The 18,047-nt window shown below is 43.6% G+C and overlaps 1 protein-coding gene across 4 annotated transcripts in view; it reads right to left on the reverse strand.

Moving 5' to 3' along the window:
* LOC121282937 (serine/threonine-protein phosphatase 2A 55 kDa regulatory subunit B gamma isoform) overlaps positions 1-18,047 on the reverse strand; it is a 339,135-nt gene that overhangs the window by 76,090 nt on the left and 244,998 nt on the right. For all 4 annotated transcript variants that reach the window (XM_041196762.1, XM_041196781.1, XM_041196771.1 and 1 more), the window contains one exon: positions 16,861-17,038. In XM_041196762.1, the coding sequence (XP_041052696.1) occupies positions 16,861-17,038 (178 nt within the window). The remainder of the gene's footprint in view (positions 1-16,860; positions 17,039-18,047) is intronic.

Consider the following 18,047-nt stretch of genomic DNA (forward strand, 5'->3'; position numbering starts at 1 on the left):
AGACAGTTGAAAAATCTAGTTCCATACAACATGTGGCAGAGAGAAAGGCAGAAAAATAATTGACTGTGAAAATTCCCAATCCAGCAGCGGAGTCAAAGAACCTAGTGGTGACCGAGGAAGGGTGAGCAAGCCTCGACAAAGGCCCAAAATCTTCAAATTGATGGCGCAATAAGCAGGCAAATACCATTGTTAACAACCGCAGGTTTCTTTACAGCCTGCGGTCTGGGTCCGAGATTGGCGCCATTACTATTGGCAACTGCGAGACAGCAATTGAGAAAAAACAAAATAAGTTGGCTGCATTAAAATAATTTCTAAGCGGGAAGAAAGCAATGAACGGAGCTTAAGAGCAACTTCCAATGATCAGTTTAAAAATTCTGCAAACTTTTGCATGATTACACAAAAAAAGGTTCAGTGACCACAAAGCGAGAAAACTCCAGCACGGCAACAGAAGTTTAACAAAAAATCAAGGCAAATCTCCCAAAAGATTAAAAGAGCCATGGATTCCAAATTCACCTTAAGAGAGGGATGCTCTCACCTACCTTGCCATGGCATTCTGCTGCTGCTTTCAAGCTGGATGAGGCTCCTAATGGCCGTCTAGCTTCAGGAGCCTGTCCATCATCCTTAATTACATGGCGAACCCATCCTCTACCCATTAATTGGCCTGTTCAGAGTAAATCACAAGTAACTGTTCCCCATGCAGTGAGGGCTTGTGACTCCCATTTGAGTCTGATGGTACAGTCCTGAAGCCCACAGGGAAATCCTACCCAAAAAATCTGTTCCCTTGGGGTGGGAATATCTCGAGGATGGCTCAATGCAGGGAGTGAGGTGGGGAGCTAGCTCGTGGCAAGAGGTCACGCGATAAAGTCTCCAGCAATATATCCACGGGAGTTGGCATTTTTCTCTTCCATGTTTCTGGTTATAATTTTGGTTGGTTTTTCAGTCAGTCCTAAAAGACTGCCACACAGTGATGGCATAATTAAAAAGACTATCTGCAAAATCAGCATTTTAATTTCAGACTCCACAGACACAGCTCTGCCCATTTGGGTAACCAGGCATTACCCTGTATGGAAGATTTCAAATATCCAGACAGGCAGTAACTTTCATCCGTTGGAGTCCAAGTTGGTTGTAAATCACAGATACTGGTCTTAGACAGGTAGGTGCAGTGGAATGGCATCCTAGGTAAATAAACAACCTTGGTATGTTACTGATACACTTTTGTCTTGGACAGTTGTTCTTTTATGATTGAAAACCAATGTTGCAGAGGCCAAGAAGCAGCATACAATGGGCGGCACTTTATGTTCTCCCCGATGACGAGCTTGGAGGAAGGGATGGTATTTAACTGAGTGGGTGCTAGCAGGTGGGATCCACAACAATGGCCTTCCTGTCCCACCACCAACTAATGCCCACTAAAGGGCCTCATCCCTCTGTCACTGGTATTAACCGGTTTGTTGTGGTCTCCCAGTGGGAGTGGGCCCCACAGTCAAAGGCACTCAGTGCCTGATCGATGACACAGCATCACGAAGGTGAGGGTGGCTGAGAGATAGCCCACTGACCTTGCTGCCATCCACTCCACGAGGCTCCTCCCACCATCACTTACCTCTGGCCTTGATCGGTCTGCAATCCTGGGCCTACGGTGGCAGTATTTTCTGTAGCAGCCACTGTAGCTCCCCCACCCTTTGGTGGTATTGCTGAGGAAAAGAGCTTCCACCCTCTGGCCAGCAGCTCTGGCAGGTGGCACTTCCTGCCTCCAGGGTCCTGATCCCGTGGAAAGTCCACCAATGTCTTGTTAATTGCCTGATTGGCTTATAATTTGGCAGGTCTTCCCCATAGGAGGTAACACAGGTCTCTTGATGGTTCTCCAGCCAAAGGCTGGGACCCCAGTTGCTTTCATAAAGTGTGTGTGTGTGTGTGTGTGTATGAGAGAGTATGTGAGAGGGAGAGAGAGAGATAGAGATAGAGAGAGAGAGAGAGAGAGATAGATAGATAGATAGAGAGAGAGAGAGAGAGAGAGAGAGACACACACACACACAGACCTCCAGCAATACCTTCTATAAAAGCAATATGAAAAGTAGTGCAACTGCTCTAAACTTTCATCACTACACTGGCTATGGTCCACATCTGTGATTCAAAACAGTTTTGCATTATTGTCAGCTACTTCAGTTCAGGCAGGTCTGACTGAAAAACCAATCAAAACTATAACTAGAAACATGGAAAAGTTTATTTTTTTAAAAAAAGCAAGAGGTTCTAAATAGAACCACCTTGTCAGAGCTGAAAAAATGGACACATCCTCATAAAATAGCAAATTACAATTTCTGAAAAAGCAGCACTGCAAAACTAGATAGTTCTGAGATTAAGGAATGGTGGAATTGTTTATTTTAAAAGAAAAGCTGGAAATGTGGAGCCTGACTTGGAAAGAAAAGGACAGGTTCAATTTTTGTCTCATCAAAGCTGCTGAAGCCATCTGGTATAGTCTTGTCTTTCATCTGCCCTTGTTCCGAGGGTTGGCCGCACTGTGGACAATCTTTCTCCACTAATTTCCATTCTCCATTGCCTGTCGTATGAAGAGGCCAGTCCACGTTCTGATATTATCCATCCATGCCATCTTGAGTCTTCCATATCCATGTTTTCCCTTGCATTACCTCTTTTACCTAACGCTCCCCTCCTATTTGCATCACGTGTCCAAAAATACATGAGCTTCCTCGATATCACTGCCTCCTAACAACAACTTTCTCGAGCACCCACTCGTTTGCCGGCTTGGCCAACAGGTCTGTCAGGTCCATGACCCAATTCTTTAACTGGATTCTTGATTTCAAATATTGCTCCACATTGCCAACCTTTGTGGAAGCAATATTCACATTATTTGAACAACAAACAATAAAAGGTTCTCTAACTTAATACCCATCAATAGCAGGCCTCTTGTCTTCTCGCTGAGTCAGATTTGACCTGAACATCCTGATTCTAAAGGCAATGATAAAATGCAATGTGTTTACCAGTTATGCTATTTAAACCCGACTCAGCAATTCAATGTCAAACTATAATTGTACTTTTACGATTGAATATCTGATTAGGTCTGAAATCAAAAAAATCATTTGTAACTGAGTGCGCCAAATGCCTCCTTCCTGCTAAGGAACTGAGCGATGAGTAGTCTGGCATTTCTCCAAGGGCTGGGATTTTTTGATCCCCATCAGCTGCAGGACCGGAAATTCCCGTCCGAAGTCAATGGACCTTTTGCCGGTCCCTCAAATTTCCTATCCCACCCGCGACGATTCACATGGCAAGCAGGACTGGATTATTCTGCCATTAGTGTCCATGGGTCGGCAAAGTCCAGGATTTTAGGCATAAAGTGAAACTACAGCAATTATCAGCTTGCTGCATAGCAAATTCTACAATCACACGCATTCATTTCCACTGGGATCCACTTCAGTTGTTTAAAAAAAAAATCAAAGAAGATCATAGCCAGGATTTTCTAGCCCCAACATGGTGGGAGCCACTGTGATGGCCCAGCCAAAAGCCCATTGACTTCCTGTGGGACCAGATGATCCCAGCGTTGGGCAGGGCCAGAGAATCTCACCCTATCTTTTTGTTTCTACTGAAATAAATATTTCAATTTTTTTTTTTACAACTAAAGTCAAAAGAAAACGAGCCAGGCTTTCACGTCCCAGTCGTCATTTTGTTCAACTATGATCTCCCAACACAAGATAATGAGGTTGTGTTATTAAGTGCCTTGAGTTTCCTTCAGATGTGATGTGCAGATTTTACTGTGCTGCTTCTGGTGGGGCTAATTATGCTTTAATAAATTATAGCCAATTTGGACACAGATTTGTTACACGCTCAGAATCCAGTCATCCGAAAACACATTTTGCCAAATCTCTAGAGACGCAGGCATTGTCCAGTTCTAAGCATAAGGGGTTGAAATAAAAATGAGGAGCTCAGCGTTTGATTGCTAATCAGCAAGTGTCAATTCAGAGAGAAAAAAAAAACTGCTGCTACTTCAGTCTCCAGATCACAAAAGCCTAGCCTATACAAAATGGATGTATAGTACAAGGTCAAACAGTGTGACTGGATATGAACTGTGTTGTAACTTAGGGTGGAATTTAATGCATCCCCTCCGCACTAGGTGGAAAGTTTGGAGGCGGGACAGTATTTAATCAGGCAGGAGGGTGCGGGAGTGGGGAGATTGCCCTGGGTTTTCCTGTTTCTGCCCAATTAAATCCTGGCCAGGAAAGCTCGCAGACAGCAATTACTGCCCACTTAAGGGCCTCAGCCACCGCTGGTATTCAACCAGCGGGCACAGGAGTAGCTATGCAGGAAGCTCAAAAAGCAAACCCTTGTCGGGTTTGCATGTGGACTCCCAGGGTGCAGGTCCTTTGTTCAAAGGCACTCAGTGCCTGATTGAGGGACCCTGGTATCATGAAACGAGGGAGGGGGAACATGGTTGAGGGCCTGCTGTGACCCACCTACGCTGCCCTTTCTTCTGCCCCCTTCCACTGTAAGTCAGCAAACTCCTCCCCACCACCCCCATCCCACCTTCATTCAGCTGTGGTCTGGATCCCACAGTGATCCTAGGCCTTTGGTGGGTGCATTACCAGTAGCAGCCACCTCTCCCGGTGGCACTGCCTGCAATGGACATCTGAGATATTGGCTGGCAGCTCTCTGTAAGAGGGTCGGTGGGGAATAGGGGTAAGATTTCTGCCCCCAGATCATGATAGGCACTGAATACAACCGAGGTGATGCAAGCCTCTCACTGGCTTACAATCCCCATAAACTCCACCCATGTTCACGATGACAGTAACAAATTAAGACAATGTTGATGAGATACTTGGTAGGCATAGAACTTCTCAGTGACTAACCACCAACCACTTCTCAATAAATTGGAAATGATCACAATAAATCCCAATCTTACATCAATCTCATAAAGAGTAATGGCAATGTTCACCACCAGCCCAGACTGCTGCTGATACACAAAAAATAAACCTAAACGTTGAGACTTAAACCACAAGCGCACAATAAAAAACTCAAGAAGAGCAGGTGATGGGCTGAGCAGGAGCATGTATTTGACTGCAAGGTTTAAGGGGATTATCTTATCAAGTCTTGCCAATATTCTCCAATCTTTTGAAGGGACTAACACTGGGCTATTTTTTCATAGGCCGGAGATGCCCGCGTGGTGTTCTTCATGGGCAGGTCTACATACCGATACATGATAGGTGATTACGAATGAGGCCATTCTCACCATCAATTGAAACTCACATTCGAGAAGAGATTTCCAGAAGAGAGTACTACAAAGTGAGCATACGAACTGGCAGGAGCATCATTCTTGGCTGGTTTTATCCTCCTTTCAGATTGACCTAGTTATAGAGTGGAGTATGCTGTCCACCCAATTACTAACCAGAGAGCAACTGCAGTGACTTAGGCTGAACAGACATACGATTTGATGGTACTAGTGAATGAAATAATGCATGGCCTCTAACTTGACCATTTTCCTCGCCTGGCAGACTGACCTGGTGATGCAGTAAATGGCTACCCCAGAGTAAAGTTCAAACGGCTTAATTGTAGAACATAGAAAGAATCCACCAAGCTCATGGAGGCCAATATTCAGTGATTCCATATGCATAGTACAAACAAAAACCTCCAATTAATATATTTGGAGAAGCCAACGTTAATTCAAAAATCCCTTCTAATAACACCAGTTTAGCTAAATTAACTAAGGCAAATCGCTCTTGGTGATGCTATCATTATGTAGATTTAGTTCATGAACAATGTACAAAACAGAAAGCTTCAACTGCCTCCATCCCCCAATATAGTGAGGTAACTTATTTTCTCTGGAGTTAAGCCTTCTGCTTTTATGGGTACTTTTATAGGATTTCATACATATACTTGCCCGTGCTAACCGTCACTGATCTTAGCTCTTCCATAGGTGATCCACCTCGAGCTCTGAAGCTTGGCATGCATGGCTGGCTGGTTGCCTTGGCAACTTACATGCATTCTCAATTATCGTTGCAACGTCTACCAACATTCTCTCCGGAAACACTTCCAAAAATAATCTCCGACGATTTATCATGAGCCGTGCTCAATTTAAGAAGTCCCAAATCCTACAAATCATATACCAACATGAAAAACAATCTTTCAGAGACAGGACTCAGATCACAATTTTAGTTTTGGTCAGACAAGTGCCAGACACATGCCCAACTTCATAACGCCAAGAGAATCTAAACCAAACTCGCGTGGCAATTGGGAAAGAGAGGAATGGGGCAAATTGGTAGCTCTTTTCAGAAAAATGGCACAGACACGAAGGGCCAAATGGCCTCCTCCTGTACTGTATGATTCTGTGTAGAAAGATGACTGAAAATATTCCTGTTCCAGGCCAAAGTCTGAAATCCTTTAAGGTAAGAACTTATTTCCTGTTCTATGTGTCTGCCTCCATATAATTCCTGGACTCCATCTCAACTCCCAAAAACGGGTGGACTGGGGTTGATTCAGAGATTAAAATGCAAAACATCTTAAACAGGAACACAACTGCCCACTTCAGGTTTCAACAGAAGAGGAGTGGGCGAGAAAATCTGCTTGAGGGAAGTCCGTTTGTCATTTAAATATTATAATGAGGTTGCCTGCCTTCATTTCATCAGTTGCTTTATTTTTTAAACGCATTTCAGTCAGGTTTCCCAGGCTTTGAGCTAAATCTATAAACTATGTGCCTTTACAGCACTGTTTGTGGGCCAAGAAGGTGTTTTTCGTCCAGGCCCAACAAGCTACTGAGTCAACAGTCCTGCCACTTTGATCATCTGCTCACACCCTCCTCCCGGCACCATCAGTAACAATGAAACCTATTCCTTCGATCAGGATCCCCTACCTCCTCTCATGTGCTAAGGCTTTAGGAAGCCGGCTTCTCACTCAAAATGCCTTCAGCTCGTCAATCATGCTACTTGCAGGTGGGAACCTGACAGAAAAAATATTTAAAGGAACCACACAGATAAAAGCTGCAGGACATTCAGGAAATGAATTCTTTTGTGTTTCCTGGCCTCAGAACAGCCCCCACCGTACAGAATTCAACTTTGGTTAAATTCTAGGCCACTGGACCAAAATAAAAACGCTGTTCACAGTTTTCAACCAAGTTATTCACAACTCAAGGATCCTGACCCTAGATTTTGATTCAGCAGTTCTATAGAAATATTTGACCACAAGTCCCCCCACCCCGGCTTAACGGATCCCTTCACCAGTCTCCAACATTCTCTCTCCACCTGGACACCTCCCTCTGGCATCTTACCCTCTCCAGATCTCCCTCTAGGCGTGACATTGGCCATCTCAATTTCTCTGCTCCTCTCACTCACTCACTATTCTCATCAAACCCGCCCAAGGATGGTGTGTTATTGTCTGGTGTACTGACCTCTACCTAGCACAGGCCAAATACCAACTCTCTGATACTTATCTCCCCCAGGACTATGACACTATGACCAAACATCAAGCTAGTGTGTCCAGGACCATCACTGACCTTACACATTGTGGGCATCTTCCGTCCACTATCTTCAACCTTATTGTTCCCCAACCCTGAACAGCTCACTTCAACGTCCTTCCCAAGATCCATAAATAAAAAAACTGCCCTGACTGACCCATTGTTTTGGCCTATTCCTGCCCCACTGAACTTATGTTTTCCCATCAGTCTCTCCTACCTACATCTGCAACTCTTCTGCTGCCCTATGGCACGTCAAGTTTCTTGTCCCTAACAGTCTTCACTTCACTATGGATGCTCAATCCCTCTATACTTCCATCCCCACTAGGATGGTCTCAGAGCTCTCCACTTCTTCCTCGAATGAAGGCCCAACCAGTCTGCATCCAGCACCACCCTCCTCTGCCTGGCTGAGTTTGTTCTCCCTCTGACTAACTTTTCCTTCAATGCCACTCACTTCCTCAAAATAAATGGTGCTGCCATCGCTACCAGCATGGGTCCCAGTTACTCCTGCTTGTTTGTGGAGCATATGGAACATTCATTGTTCCAGTTCTACTCAGGTTTCCTCCCTGATCTCTTTTCCCAATGTATCGATGACTATATTGGTGCAACCTCCTGCTCTCACCCATGAGCTGGAAAATTTTGTTGACTTTGTTTCCAATTTCCACCCTTCCCTCACCTCGTCCATCTCTGACTCTTCCCTGGCCTTCCTCAACTTCTCCGTCTCCTTCTGGAGGTAGGCTATCTATCAATGTTCTCTACAAATCTACAGAGAGCACAGGGAAGACTGTTAGGGACAAGAAACTGTTGAATGAGTTTTTTATTTATGGATCTTGGGAAGGACTTTGAAGTGAGCTGTTCAGGGTTGGGGAACAATAAGGTTGAAGATAGTGGAGGGAAGATGCCCACAATGTATAAGGTTAGTGATGGTCCTGGACACACTAGCTTGATGTTTGGTCGTAGTGTCACAGTAGAGGACTACACTTCCTCACATCCTGCTTCCTGTAAGGACTCCATCCCATTCTCCCAGTTTCTCCATCTCCACTGCATCTAATCTGATGATGCCTCCCTTCCACACCCACACTTATGACATGTCTTCCTTTTTCCTCAACCAAGGTTTCCCAGCCAGTGTGATTGACAGGGCCCTCCGATGTGTCCAATCTATTTCACGCACCTCTACTCTCACCCCTTCCCTCCCTCCTGGAATGATGATAGAGTTCCCCTTGCCTTCGCCTTGCACCCTACCAGCCTTCATATCCAATGCGGTTGCTTCTCATTTTAATTCTTTCCCTTGCTCCTATGCTGAACTTTCTGGCCGGCTACAATGAAGCTCAATGCAAGCTCAAGGAGCACATCTTGACTCAGCACTCTACAGCCTTCTGGACTCAACAGAAATCAATAATTTTAGCTCAATTTCAGATCACTTGATTGGCACCCCATCCACCATCTTAGACATACACTCCCTCCACCACCGACACACGGTGGCAGCAGTGTGTATCATCTCCAAGATACAGTGCAGCCACCCTGCAAAGCTCCTTCAACTGCACCTTCCAATCCCACAACCTTTACCACAAAGAAGGACAAGGACAGCAGACACATAGGAACACCACAACCTGCAAGTTCCCCTCCAAGCCCCACACACACCCGACTTGAAACCATATCATCGTTCCTTCACTGCTGCTGGGTCAAAATCCTGGAATTCCCTTCCTAACAGCACTGTGGGTGTACCTACACCACATGTGCTGCAGGGATTCAAGGCGGCGGCACACCATCACCTTCTGAAGGGCAATTAGGAACAGGCAATAAATGCTGGTCTAGCCAGCAACACCCACGGCCTTTGAAAAACTAAACAAACCCTCCACCTCCATCTTGTCCTATGTATTTTTCTTTTCTTTTTGTTTGCTTTGCTGGGTTGGTCTTGTCTTGTTCTTGGCTTTATCCTTTCATGTTGCATTCAGACAATTATGTAGTAATTCGTGCCTCATTTGGACACAACCTTTATTTCTTTACTACATCCATTATCACTCTCTTTAACTGTTGCATCATGAGATCTTTTGGCCTCTCCTGGGATTCACCCTATCACAGATCATCTTCTTTGTTCTTTGTGTCCCCTCTGCCCCCACCCTCTCCACTCGTTTAAAATTCTTACATTTCTATCTGTCTTCAGTCCTGATGAAACGTCACTGGCCTGAAACGTTAACTCTCGTTTCTTTCCACAAATGCTGCCTGACCTGCTGAGCTTTTCCAGCCTTTTTCCGTTTTTATTTCACATTTCCAGCACCCGCAATATTTTGCTTTTGTATTAGAGTTCTACAGATATTCTATTTTAGTGGCATAAGTAATGCTCTAAAATACATAATGCTGCTTAGCATCTTTTAAAAAGAACTGTCATCCTCTTAACTAATTTTAATGCACACTCTGGCTCACTTCCATTGAACAAAATTAATCTCTCAGGAACTCTGGAAACTAGATTGTCATTAATGGATGCCACCAAGGCCAGGTTCACATCCATCAGAATATGAAATGACCACTTTAGACATTCCATGGCTTAGGATGAGTACACTGTGGAAAGAGCAAAATGATTGTCATGGCAACACAGCACTTGCCCCCGAGCTCTCTTGCCAGTAATCTGAAAGCAACACTTATCAGTGCGTTGCCAAAAGTGTTATTTTACCAACACTCAATTGATAATGACCTGCATCCCATGACAATGTGCCTTTGCTGCAAGCCATTTTAGATTGAATAGTAGTAATGAGACCTCAGTTCCGAGTGCTCTTCTGGGCATCATTATACAGGGATGACACTGCCACACTGCACTTACCAGTTACTATAGTTTCCAATCCAAAAGTACTAGCACAGAATAAAGCAGTCTCCACTTAGATTTTCAAGTCAATATGATCCAAGGTGACTCTAGCTCGTCAAACTCGTGACTTGCATTTTATATTGCCACCTTTGTGGAATCAGTGAATAGACGACAGAGAGTCAATGGCAAGTTGTTTTTGACAAATTACCCGAAAGTAAACCATTGTCTCTTCCACTCTTTCTACCAGACAAATGTAAAGAATTTGATTAAAAATATAGCTGCCAGTCAACCAAATTAAACTAGCCCACACATGGCAACTGCCCCACACTCCTAAAAGAAATTAGTATACAGGTAAGCCTAAAAAGGACTGCGAAACAGACGGCTGAGGGGAGGGGGTGTTTTAACCCCCTGAACATGGGTGGGTTTGAGTTGTGCTGGATCTAAGAATGCTCAGTATCTCAAACTCAAATGCAACCTGCCATGAACTCTGCACTTTCAGTTTTAATGGAGGTGGGACGACAACCAAACCGCCTTGCGCAAGGTATGTCTGCTTTGAAGTATTTTAAATGAGGCTGAGTGCCTCAGATGTCTTTCTCCAGTCTAGGTTTAACCCAGGTCTCCAGAAACCCAGCAGCTAAAGGGAGGCAAGCATGGAAGAGCTAAGCACCTTTCCAACATTTCTTGTGGGCCAGAAGAGAAGGTGCATATCTCTCCCTCCCACCCCAATTTAACCTGCTTCCCCGTTCCGCCCACTTATTGTTCAGCCATTAACCACCTCCACAATAGGAGCCACCCCCAAGCCAGCCTTTCCAATTCCCCCACTTGCTCCTGTCACCAACCCAACACCAGCCTCAGATATACCCCCTCCCTGACACCGGCTTCTAATCTGCCTCCTCCAGCACCAGCAACCAATCGACACTTTGCCTCCTTTCTACTCCCCAGCTGCAGCTTGGTTCCCAAGGCCTACCCACCTGACGGCCAGAGAGACTCTCAATCTGACTGGTTGTGGCTGGGATCAATCATGCCAATAAATTTTGCAGAAACCAAAGATGCAAAATGGCACTTGCCCATCCCCGCCTCTTCCCCAACTCGCTTTTAATATCAGGATCAGAATCTCTGGCAATAGCAACTTAACATAGTCAAGATACTGGCATTAGACACATGAACATAGATGTTATTCTGAAAAGGGAACTGTTCAATTGCATTTATCCTTTCTTGTCTTTTAAAGGCTTTTTTTTAAAAACTGATGACTACTGTGCAGATTAGCAATTAATCCGTTTGCTTTGTAGTAACCATCCGCCTTGGGATAGCAACCTCTTGTGACAAATGAATAAGCTTTAAGTGGTGCAGCTAATTAGGTCTAAGGCTTCTCACAAACATATTTGTAAGGATGGTTCTTTCAGACTTTCTCTGTGCAATGAAACAACATACACATGATCATGCTTCAGTTAATGGAAGCAGAATTCCTGGTTGAACACCGCCTTTGGAAAAGTGCACTCCTATCTCTATAAACTCCTCCACACTGTGCCCAATCATAATATAGCACTGCCCTGAGGTTTTCAAGTGGATTTAGCCTTATATTTTTTGGATGGTAAATTAATCAGGCATGAAGCTTTAGGGTTGTCCTAGCTTATCTGATAGACCTCACCTCATTCCTTTCCTTTCTCTAAAATGTTGTTCTACATTTTTGTGACAACAGGCCAAATCTTCCGCTCTCTGAATCTTCAGAGACCAAACATACGACTAAAGATGCATGTCGGGACACTGTGGGGTTCCTCACACGGACCTATGTGGGAATTGTCTGGGAAATTACAACTTCCAATGGGCAATTCCCCTGTATCTCAGGGCCCTCCGTGAACATCTCCCACTCCGAGTTAAGAGTTGGGGACTTTGAACAGTTCTGATGTACTTACCTGGGTACTTAGCCAGGAAATGTTAGATATATCAAAACCTAGTCTAAAACCTGGGCGATTGACTCCTCAATTACCCCCTGATCATCAGACTACCTCAACAAGCACCCAACATGCCCCCTACCACCTGACCAACCCACCCACCCCCAACCAGACTATCCACCTCACCCACCCACCTTACCTACCTACCCATTCACTCACTCAATATTCAGATTGGACTTTTAAACTTGCCATATGGCAACTAGTGCCGTGAAAAGAACATAAGAAATAAGAGCAGGAGTAGGCCATTCGGCCTCTCAAGCCTGCCCTGCTATTCAATAAGATCATGGCTGATCTTCCCCAGGCCTCAACTCCTCTTTCATGACAGCTCCTCATGGCCCTCAACTCCCTGATATTTCAAAAATCTATCTACCTTCTTTAAATACTTTCTGTGATCTAGCCTCCACAACTCTCTGGGGTAGAGAATTCCAGACACTCACTACCCTCAGAGAAGAAATTCCTTCACATCTCAGTTTTAAGAAAGTGTCCCTTATTCTGTAAAGATGTGACCTTGTTTGAGATCCCCCCCTCCACAACTAGCGGAAATATCTTCTCAACATCTACCCTGTCAAGGCCCTTCAGAATCTTGTACATTTCAATAGATCACTCCTCATTCTTCTAAACTTAATGAATAAAGGCTTAACCTGTTTAGCCTTTCTTGATAAGTCAACCCCTTCATCCCAGGAATCAGCCTAGTGAATCTCTTTCGAACTGCCTCCAATGCCAGTATATCCTTTCTTAAATACAAGGACCAAAACTGTAGACAGTACTCCAGATGTGATCTCATCAACACCTTGTACAGTTGTAACAAGACTTCCTTATTTTTAAACTCCAACTCCCTAGCAATACTGGCCAAAATTCCAATTGCCTTCTTAATTACTTGCTGCACCTGCATGCTAACTTTCTTGTTTCATGCACAAGAACAGCCAGATCCCTCTGCGTTGCACTTTTTTGGAGTCTATCTCCATTTAAATAATGGTCTGCCTTTTGATTCTTCCTACCAAAGTGTATGACCTCACACTTTCCTACATTAAACTCCATCTGCCAAGTTTTTGCCCACTCACTCAACCTATCTATATCCCCTTGCAGACGTCCTCATTACAACATGTCTTCCCACCTATTTTTGTATCATGAGCAAATTTGGGTACATTACACTCTGCCCCCTCGTCCCAGTCTTTAATATAGATTATAAATAATTGAGGCCCTAGGACTGATCCTTGTGGCACTCCACTAGTTATGTTTTTTCCAACCTGAAAAAGACCCATTAATCCCGACACTCTGTCTTGTGTGTGTTAACCAATCCTCAATCCACGCTAATACATTACCCCCAATACCATGAGCTCCTATCTTGTGCAGTAACATTTTATGTGGCATCTTATCAAATGCCTTCTGGAAATCCAAATACGCTACATCTACCAGTTCCCCTTTATCAACTCTGCTAATTATATCCTCAAAGAACTTTAGCAAATTTGTCAGTCATGATTTCCCATTCACAAACCATTTGATTGCGTTAAGCTTTTCAAAATGTCCTATTTCTTCCTTAATCATGGACACTAGCATTTTCCCAACGACAGATGTTAGGCTGACTGGCCTATAGTTTCCTGCTGTTTGTCTCCCTCCCTTCTTGAACAGGAGCATCACATTAGCAGTTTTCCAATCCGCTGGGACCCTCCTGGAATCCAGTGAGTTCTGGATTATTTCGATCAATGCCTCCACTATCTAAAAAGGGGGTGTGTTCTGTCTTCACCTGAACTCCAGTCCGCTCTGACAGAGATCCCCGAGGGATACTGTGCTGCACACTTCTGCTAAAGCTGGCATCAGAAGACCCTGGTAGGAGTGTGCAGCAGTGTCAGGTTAGGGAAATTTCTGAGTGCAGCAGCAATCCATCATTGCCGCTGCCCTGAAGATCCAGGCCAATAATGATGGCAGGCAAAAACAAACATAATAAATGTGAAATAAGCCTTTTCCAGAAAAATCATCTCGATTCCCCGTCCAAATTCTTCATAGAATAGAATCATAAAATGGTAACAGCACAGAAAGGGGCCACTTGTCTGTTGTGTCCGCGCCGTCTCTATACAACAACAACTAAGCTGGTCAAGCTCCCCCGCCCCTTTCCCGTAGCTCAGCAATTTTTTTCTCTTTTAAGGTGCTTATCCCATTCCCTTTTAACAGCCATGATCAAACCTGCCTCCACCACATTCTTAGGCTGCACATTCCAGATCCAAACCATTAGCTACGTTCAAAAGATTTTCCTCATGTTGCTGTTGGCTCTTTTGCCATTCACCTCAAATCCTTTGGTGCTCAGCACTCCTGCCAACAAGAACAATTTTTTTCTGTCTACTCTATCTAGGTCCCTTATGATTTTGAACACCGCTATCAAATCTTCTCTCAAAATGCACAATTGGGAATGTGACCATTTTATTACTATGGTTAAGAACTGCATTTTCTGCTTCACAGAAAAGTTCTGAGCAGATATTTGATACAGAATTGAGATGCTTGTTTGTTTAAATGTTTAAAGGAACATTAGAGTACAGAAGGTCCTGACTATATATTGACTTTCAGATGAATTCCCAGTCTACGAGTATCGTTTAAAGCATACAGTAGTATATAGCCTGAAAAGGCTCTTTCCTCTCCTGAAATCACTTCAAGTGCACACATGAATGGATGGTGCAGCAGCTTGAAAGACTCTCGTCAAGACAATAAGCAAAAATCTACAACAACATCATCACTACTAATTTTCTTTCAGTTGACCCACTACGGCCTCAATCAATAGGGCACATTTGGCTCATTTAGGCAGTGCCATCTACGTGCAATTGGAAAATAAAACACAAACGTCAGCTAAGATTCAGATTCAAACTCAGGTCTCCTCAACTTTAATGGAAAAGAAAACAAGACCGGGTGTGTAACAGGTGTCCATTCTGCTATCATCTGTTTTACACTACTGCTAAAATTGAAGTTTACCCCCTCCCTGTCTCTTAAGTTCCTCAAATGTTTAAAGGCCAGTATCATGCCTCATCAATACTGTTGCTTACAGTATAGTTAGCAGGAGCTAGTTGTGCTTCTACAATGTCAGTGCTTGAAGTAATTCTCTCAAAGATTCATTTTGCTGACATCCATTGTCACCATTTAATGTCAAATTTTGAATCAACAGATATAATCAAAAGGCAAAAGTTATTCAAAATCAAATTTGAAGCAAATAGAAAATGGATTATCGAGCTATTGTTGTCTATTTCAATCTTGCCATGTTATTACAATCCTTCAGCTCAGAGCAGCCTTACTTCAGCCCCAAAGCAATTTTTGCACTCTTAACACCAATAATTTTAGGTCTGCCAACGTAAAACACTATTTTGAAATTATATCTATCAGGAGCCTAAGATCTTGAACCCTCAAGGGCCAAAAATAATCATTTCCATAGTAGTTACTGTCAGTGAACTTAAGACCATGTTTTTTCACCTCTATGACTTGAATTCAAAATCAAACTTGGATGAGAAGTCCATTTGCTGCATCTACGAGTATAATGAAACGAGTCTGACCAATCTCAGTTCAGTTTCTAGTGGTACCTAATGCACATGGGCCCTCTGTGGAAAAATGCCTTTTACTGGCACTCTCATAGGCTGCAAGATGATTGATGTGGAAACTGATACTACAACAACAGAGATGCCCTTCTGAAATTGGGCAAAGTTTTAATTCTTTCATGGGATGTGGGCATCGCTGGCTCGGCCAGGGTTTATTACCCATCCCTAATTGCCCTCATGTAGGTTTAGTCACTAATTGTGCTGACACGAGAGTGCTCAGTGCCAACACAGGGTACCTCAGTTGGATCAACACAAATATTTACTTTAAAAAATAGCTTGAACAAATTCCAGAAAAATTTTCATGACACGGGCAGCAATTCTTCTGTTTTAAAATATTCAATAACTATTTCAATTTTATTAAAGCAAATATCACAGCTGGAGTTTTGTTGGAAGGAGGAGCATCATGTCAGTAACAGTTGCTTTCTACCTAATGCCAGTATCTGTGCCCATGGTCACGAGAGAGATGGAAGACTGAATGGTGTTACTTTCCTGTATGCTTTGAGCAGCAAATGTTGTGGCATTCACTATACATACAAAATACAGCAACTGCAGCATCACTTCAGAAAGTATGGAGGTCATCTGCAGATAAATTTGACCATTAGTCAGAACTTACACAGTTTATTGTTTCCTAAAGGTGTTTTGAAGTAAGCATTTTTTTCGTATTGGGTTATGAAGGATGGGGGATGTGGAGAATTTCAAATTAAGATGCTTTCTAATTTGATTTAAACACAGTGAATCTACTGTAATTAATTATAGTATTTTTGGAGTGATAAATTGAAAGCCCTGAATGGCATGAAACAAAGCCATAAAAACAAAAAAATAATAGTTTACTGCAACAGTATATTGTTCGCTTTAATTTGCCAAACTATAATATTGTGCATGAAAAATTTACAAAAGACAATTTGCACAGCTAAAGTAGGATGTGAAACCTATGCTCATATTGAGAGTTTCAATGAATCTCAGTACCCAGCAATACAAGATCCCTGCTTTGTTTGTGAACAGGAAAAGAAATTAATCTCAGTAAGCTTAATTTCAGTGACACTTACAATTACTCTTGGAAACCACACACATGCATATTACATCAAAGGATACTGAAACTCCTGTCTGTTATTCCTAAATGCCAAAGGTTTATCCTGAGGTCATCGGCTGACATATACGTCTCACAGTCACTGTTGACAGAAATTGAGTTGATGTGATAGGTGTGAGCATTAGCAAAGATCTTGCGTGGAGTCACTTCCACCATCAAATCCATGGGTTTTAGCACTGGCACCTGCAGAGAGAAATGGATTAACATTATAGCATAGCTCCTTTCATGAATTCATGGTCAACTAGCAACCATCCTTACTAAAGAAGTCAAGCCCAGATTCTTTGTTATTGAGTTGGCTCCAGGGTGGACATTTTAACCAAATTGATCCTTTCTGGCAGAGTTAATGCCAGAGTAATTTAGATCTGCCACATCAAAGGTATTTTTTGATGTCACTTAACCCTATTCGTTGGTTGGACCTGGAGAACTAGGCATGTCACCAGAGCTTGCATTCTTCCCATTTAGCTTCAAATAACTCTGCAAAATAATTCGCTCAGAGATAGCAGATCCCAGCTAGGAATGCACCAGGAATCTTACCAGTGCTGTGTTCACGACCTGCATATATCTAGCTGGTTACACTTTAAACAGTACCATTATATAGCTTTACATGTCCCCAAACTATGGGCGGGATTATTCCAGCTCCACCAGCAGCGGGTATTGCCACTGGCAGGACTGGAAAATCCTGTCAATTGTCTCTTCACAAACCTCTGGGTTTCATTAAGTGGAGTTATGTTCCTACAGGGAGAAAAGAAGCATCAGACAAATAGAAACTGTATCAATATGGATTTGTCAGTAGTTTGGTTTAGAGACCCAAACATAGGGCAAAATCTTCCATTCTCAGTGGGTGTCTCGTTTGCTACCTAAAAAAAGCACCGAGACACCCACGCTAACCCGGAGGAGGAACGCCCGTCGTATCTTCGGCCCATCAGGCAGTTAAGTCTGACAGCGGCTGGTCTTCCTCCAGGCTGAGGACCCAAAGAGATGACTTCCCGCCTGTGGAGAACTGCCAACCAACCAGAGGTCAGCACTCCTGCACTTAGCAACGCCACGGAGGAGGCCACGCCTGCTGCTGGAACAACACTCAACCCCAACCTCCTCCCCCCATTTCCCCCAACACCCCCCCCCCAACCCCCCGGAGTCCCAGGGTCATGGAGCCACCCAGGAAAAAGGTAAGTGCTGTTGGGAGGGTTTTTGC

The sequence above is a fragment of the Carcharodon carcharias genome, chromosome 1 (assembly GCF_017639515.1).
Source record: "Carcharodon carcharias isolate sCarCar2 chromosome 1, sCarCar2.pri, whole genome shotgun sequence".
In the NCBI taxonomy this organism is placed as follows: Eukaryota; Metazoa; Chordata; class Chondrichthyes; order Lamniformes; family Lamnidae; genus Carcharodon; species Carcharodon carcharias.